Source organism: Bidens hawaiensis, unplaced genomic scaffold (assembly GCF_021521415.1).
Source record: "Bidens hawaiensis isolate Kalapana, Puna unplaced genomic scaffold, B.hawaiensis_p1.1 tig00080836_1, whole genome shotgun sequence".
In the NCBI taxonomy this organism is placed as follows: domain Eukaryota; kingdom Viridiplantae; phylum Streptophyta; class Magnoliopsida; order Asterales; family Asteraceae; genus Bidens; species Bidens hawaiensis.
The window spans coordinates 31,595-38,388 of record NW_027503731.1 but is presented as its reverse complement, the minus strand read 5'-3'; the positions used below and the strand labels follow the sequence as shown (position 1 = coordinate 38,388).

General features: G+C 33.3%; 1 protein-coding gene across 1 annotated transcript; it reads right to left on the bottom strand.

Moving 5' to 3' along the window:
• Positions 1 to 647: 647 nt before the first annotated feature.
• Positions 648 to 5,747, bottom strand: LOC143607277 (protein NRT1/ PTR FAMILY 2.13-like). The gene is made up of 4 exons (XM_077082786.1): positions 5,410 to 5,747; positions 4,934 to 5,151; positions 1,678 to 2,252; positions 648 to 1,539 (listed from the first exon to the last, which is right to left on the bottom strand). The coding sequence occupies exons 1-4, from the start codon at positions 5,531 to 5,533 to the stop codon at positions 663 to 665; spliced, it is 1,794 nt and encodes a 597-aa protein (XP_076938901.1). The 5' UTR covers positions 5,534 to 5,747; the 3' UTR covers positions 648 to 662.
• Between the last annotated feature and the right edge of the window lie 1,047 nt (positions 5,748 to 6,794).

The window sequence follows — 6,794 nt, the reverse complement described above, 5'->3', positions numbered from 1 at the left end:
AGCACGGTACGCTTCTTGAAAAGAGACCTACGCATGCCACAAATATTAAAAGAAAGATAAGATTATATGATGTAACGTAACATATCACATTGAAATATGATATACATGGAAAGTGAGTTTACACTATACAAACAAATACTTAGTTTAGACTAAATTATGGAATATTGATTTAATATTTGGAATTACATTTGAATTTTTTTTAAATTTTTTTCAGATATAGTCTGTTGTAACATTGTAACACCTTTACTTTATAACGTCACAAATAAATCTTATATTAATAATAAGCTCTTCTCCTCTTTCTCTCCTTTCTTGATGGCTGTCGAAAAATGCGACAGAGATTTGTGTTTAAGGTCGATGACTTAATTGGTGCATTTTTTTGATTGGTTTTGAAAGAGGAATATGAGGATCAACAGGGAGAGTGATCAAATGCTTTACTAGGGTATTTATGTTGATATATTTAAAACATGATCATTGCTTGTGTAATTAGTAGAATAAATTATGCATGATATTTAATATCTAACAATTTACTATATATATTATTTTCTTAAGCAACATTACGTTAACGATAATTTTAAACAATTAACTATAATAGTCATATTCATCTCTCGTTTTATTACAACCACCGTAACACTATATCAAAATATATACGCACTCTTCTTGTATCATATTTTTGATGCGTTTAACTCAATATCAAATCTAGATTCATCTTCGGTATCTTGGCTGTTTTCCTTGTATTGATATTGAGATGCAACCAAAAGATAATACCCCAAGTTCAACAGCCCCAATCCAGCTATCACATAATAAAAGTAATCAACTCTACCGCGATTAATATCCGCGGTTAACCAATCGGGTCGCCCATGTTTTCCAGTCACCTTATGCACCGTAGTAACCAATGCACTACTCACATAATTTGCACCCCCTATGGTCACAAAGAACACTGCATTACCCACACTCTTCATATTATCCGGGAACTCCTTATAATAAAATTCAAGTTGACCTAGAATGGCAAACGCCTCGGAAAATGCCATCAAGATAAGTTGTGGTGCGAGCCACATGACCGATAAGGGTGCGAGCCCATCAGGCCGGTTATTGTAAGTAGCCGAGTCACGTCTCTTTTTCTCTACCAATGCAGCAACTATCATTGCTACTATAGAAAAAACGATGCCAATACCGACACGCTGGAGGAGTGTTATCCCGCTTTCTATTTTTGTGATTTTTCTAAGAGAGGGGACAATGATCCGGTCATAGATCGGGAGCCATATCCCAATGGTGATCATGGATATGACCCCTATCGAGCCGGCCGGTATCTGAAAGTGTGGACCGAGGTGACGGTCCATTTTTAAGGCTTGTGACACGGTGAAAGTTCCTTGTTGGATTAATGTTACAAAACAAAGAACACCCGAAAGTAATATGGGGATAACTTTGATTAGGCATTTTACTTCTTCAACTTGTTGTATGCTTGCCAAGTTCCAAGGATTTACTCGAGATCCGTCAGCGTTTACTTCACCATCCACTATTATAGCTGCCTTGTTGAAGCACCTAGATTAATCAGCCAAATTTAAATAAATAAATAAATAAATAAAGATGAGGTAGCTAGCTAGTTAAACATATGAATATTATTAGTTATAATAAAATAATATGGAGTAAGCACATTTAATTTGAGTTTAAACACATTACCTTAACCTATTAGTTAAAGGCAATTTTGGGAATTGATATGTTCCTTTAGTACTAGGTGGATCATATAGCATCCCTCTAGCCTTTGCCTTTTCGAGCTCGAGGTTACGTTTCTTGTAAGCCGCGACAAGTGTTTGCGCGACCCCAGAGAAAATACTACCTCCGGGTTTGACATAAATGTACATTTTAGTGCCCACAAAGAACAACACAATAGAGCATGCCATGAGCACGGTTGGGATACTGAACCCCAAGACCCAACTCACCGAGTCTTGAATGTAGACCACAAGGGTCATCGCTATGAGCACGATGATGGTGAAGGTTGCGTAATACCAATTGAAGAAGCTAGTGATGCCTTTCCTACCTTCATCGGTGGTTGGGTCAAACTGGTCAACACCAAACGGCAGACTGCATGGTCTTATTCCACCGGTTCCTATGGACATGAACCCGAGGGCTAAGGCTAAGATGCCGAATTGTTTAGTGGTTGGACCTTGGCATTGGTTGAGTATGGCTTGTTGGCGCGGACATGATGGCGGATGCAACGTTGGTAATGCCACTATTAAGGTCATGATCATCATTCCCTGTATAAATATTGAAGTTAATTCAAGATTAACTTATATATATTATGCTAGCAAGATACTGAGGTAACCTAAATGATTTATTTTTATATAATATAACTATAAATAGAATTAGAGATGCTAGCTATTTTATTTTATCGTTATCTAACTTATCTGATCTTTTAACTTATATATGTGAAGGGCCGACCATGTTATGATGACCAATATCACATACGTTAATTGAAGCATGGCTTAATGATTTTAACTTGTCGTGTGGTTCTGTGACACTTTGGTTCTAATTTGATTTTCGATCTGGCCGTATTCATATATATGATAATATAATGGAATTAATCTTTTTTTTTTCAACTACGAAAGTTGCTAGACCTAAACCGAAACACCAATGAATGAAATAAATCGATACATAAATTAGTATAGTGATAGGAAGTCTGGGTTTTTCAATAGAGACCTATGTTTGATCCGCACAGAACACTTTGGGGAGAGCATAAATGGCTCAATGAAGGAAAACCGAGATCTTTGTGATCTTCGGACTCAGGTTCGATCCTGAAGGCGTCGGGTTTTATCACCAGTGGGCTTTCAGACTGGTGGGTTTTCTCCGTAACCGTAGATAACTAGCTTTGAGGCGATTAAGGGTTTCGTACGATTGGGTTGGGCCAGCTGGTGGTGGACCTTTTGTTATTGGGTCACCCCGCACGAAGTATTTAGACAATTATCTATGTGTTGACGGTTAAAAATTATATATTTATATGGGCGTACAAGTGTATGTGGGTGGTGTCAAATTAAAATCGTTAAATAGCTAAGGAGCGCGGTGGTGTAAATGATTAGAACATAAATGCACTACTAACTAGTTAGGAAGTAGCCGTTAAAAAATTATAAAGAAATAAAAAGAAAATGATAATAATAATTTAAAAGAAAGAGAAATCTCTAAAAAAAAAAAAAAAAAAACCCTAACTAGGATTAAGATGAGTGAGATATTTTTTTATGAATTCTTAAACAAGTGAGGAAAATGAACCGTGACAAATATGGGTTTATGAAAGTTCACGTGTTACATTTTAATATACAAAAATATAATTTGTCAAAGAAGATTAGTAGGTATATGTCTGCCAATGCATATCAAGTAATTTAATCATTTCTTTACTTTCACTAACGTTTATAATAATCTTTATTGAATATTATTGGTTGATAATAATTTTTATTTATTTTATTGTTACTAGGCGGTTTAAATTTTAAAAAGTTGGCCTCAAGTGGTACCACCCTAAAAGAACTTAACGATGTTATATTTTTTTTTTCGAATTTCAAACTAATATTTTAGTGCTTGAGCAGAAGAATGATATAAATCGATTGATGTAAAACTTAGCTCAAATCGGTGCTCCAAACGACAAAACAATGCTTCAATTATATAAATTACTTATTATTTTTTTTTGTTAAAACAATCATGTTTATTGGATTACATCGAAACAGAAGGCAAGCGGGCAACAAGCTGCGCCGCTACCTCTAAAACAATCATGTTCATTCAATTATGATGATTGAATTTACAATTAACAAAAATCAAGCCGTTTTGATCATCATTTCGAGTTTAATTTTACTTCAATCGACTTGTATGCTCATTTCGATCAAAAGACCTAAAACATTAGTTTGAAATTCGAAAAAAAGTATAACGTCGTTAAGTCTTTTTTAACATATGACCACTGGCGGCCAACTTTTTAAAAATTGAGACGCATGAGAATAAATGAATATGAATTATCATTGACCAATATCATTCAATAGGAATTATTAAATTCAATAAACTTTTATTAAACAAATTTTAAGATCCCTAGAGGTTTTATATATAACTTCTTGTACCAGATAAACATAAAATAAAACCAGCAAAAGTATCCCTCAGTGTAGCAGTTAATGGCATTCAAGGCCATGAAGGGTCCAACAAAATCATTTACACCTTTTGGACTTATAGTGGATGACCAAGCTAAAGCTTTCTCTTTATTTTACTTATTTAGGACAAATTCATATAATCATTCAATCATGACAGACATGACATCATGTATACTTTTCATGCGTGATACACATATAATATAATATGCTAACTCGATAACACATGTATGCTCAATCAATAATTATGCATGTATTAAAAAAATTGTAAATAAATTTAATAAAATAACTAGAAGTAAGTTAATTGATTAGAGAATGCCAAAATATCGGTACTGGCAGTGAAAATACTTGGCTCGGTACCGATATGGTTCTGGTTCAGTACCGGTATCGGTACCAAAAAATCAGAAAAATACCGGTACCGTACTGATCTTGAAATCTTAAAAAATCATAAACGAATTGGTAGCAACAATAGCCGATTCGATACTGGGATCGGTACCGGTACCATTTACTTATCCCTGTAATTGATAAGATTATTGATGTTTGATTGCTTGTGTGCTATAACGAAGATGAAGAAGACTAGACGAGTATTGTATGCTCAATAAATTTAGTTAAAATGCTAGTAGACCAACATACATATGTGTATGTCTCTTTAATGTTTAATCAATCATTAAGTCCCACCAATTTGGTTGTAGTCAATTATCGACATAAATAATGTGAAGTATTGGACTTGACATAATAAGCATATAAAATTACTACAAATACTTTTACCATTAGTTGTAAAAAGACATATTGCTCATGTAAGCAAATTTGATGAAAATTACCGTAAGAGTAGCGAAGGAGGAGAAGGCGATGACCCAAAACTTGCCAACATAGGCATCCGAGATGAAGGCACCGATGAGAGGGGTAAAATTGGTAAGTCCGGACCAAATGTTGATTAGGTTTGATACTGTTACTTGGTTCATGTGGAATACTTTCATTAGAAACACTGTGAAGTTAGCTACTAGCCCAAATGACGCGAGTCTCTCAAAAGATTCATTTCCTGCGTATAAATGTATAATTATTAAAAGAATGAACGAGAATCCAAACAAAGTTAAACGTCTATGAAGCCTTATGAATGAACGAGTATATAGAAGTATTGAGTCTACAAAGTCTTATGAATGAGCAAGAATCCAAACAAGAATATACAAGCTAAACGTCAACAAAGCTTCCTTATGAATGAACGATAATCCAAACAAGAATATAGAAGTTACATATGTAACTAGTATAGAATCTAAAGGGAACGTCACTATATCAATACCTAGAATATAAGGCATGGACTTCCAACCACCGGGCTTCCGTTGTACGGGCTTTGGTTGCGGTTGATGGTCGTCATGATGAACTTTCCCGACTACATTTTCGGGGGAAAACGATTTTGGTGGCATTGATCTTGAAGAAAAGAGTTGTAAGTGAGCAAAGAAATCCTCAACTGCTTCTTGCTGTTTGTTTGGAACTCATATGCTCACAAGTGCGATCCTTCCACTTCTACTTCATCATCTATTTATACCCATTAGGCACATAACACAATTATTGGTTTCTTTGGATAAAAAGAGGTAAAATAATAACTCTACGTTTGATATTTACTCTTACAAACACATAAATAAATGATGATGTGAAGCGCATCATTTTCAATGTCAAATACGAAACGTTGATGGTTAGCTAAAAAATGAATATTCTAACAGTACGACATAAATTTTAGATATCAAATTTACAACGATTAACAAATTATTTAATGTGATGTTTGGTTCTCTTGACTTTCTTTAAAGATTTATATATTTCTTATTAAATGAAATGGAATAGTAATACATAAATAAATCGTAACTTGACGTGTTTAGCTGACAAAATAGTTACGTCTCATTTATAAATTTGTTAAAGAAATTGAAATGTACTTACGGTAGCAACAATAATGGCAGTGGGTGTTGTGGGTGGTGGTGGCTGCAACACCGATGATGGATGGTAGTGATAGTGACGATAACAATGATGATGGTAACGATAAAAGAATTAACTATTCTAGTAACTTCTACTATGCTATTAAAGCAATAACTCTTAAATAATATGAATTTCATAATTTCTTGATAATAAAATAATTCAAAATTATTAAATTATATTCAACATATTCTAATCTTTTATACTATTATTAATTATTAATACACGTGTTTCTTAATGAGTTTGGGCATTTCTTTTCAAGTTTCAAGATAATTACTTTTTATTTTGGTTTCATTCGGTTTTTAGTTTTTGTTTGGTTGTAGTTTTTATAAATTTGTTTCGTTTCAGTTTCGTTTCGGTTCGATTTTTTTAGTTTCATTTTAGGTGAGTCTAACTTTATTCAGCTTTTCGTTTTGGTTTTTTATAGTTTTTATTTTTAGTTCGGTTTCAGATTTATCGGTTTTAATTTTTCAGTTTCATTTTGGTTTTTTTATTTTTTAGTTTTATTGGCATTTGGTTTTATTTAGGTTTTCGGTTTTGGTTTGTTTTAGTTTTTTTCAATTTAGTTTTGTTTCAATTTGTATTTAGTTTGTTTGGTGTTTAGTTTTGTACCTATTGAAAAATCAAAGAATATGGAGGGTTCACAAATTAAGTGAAATGTTCACATGAGTTTCAACTTTTAAGTGGGTTGAAGTCATTGAATCATTATATATATATATT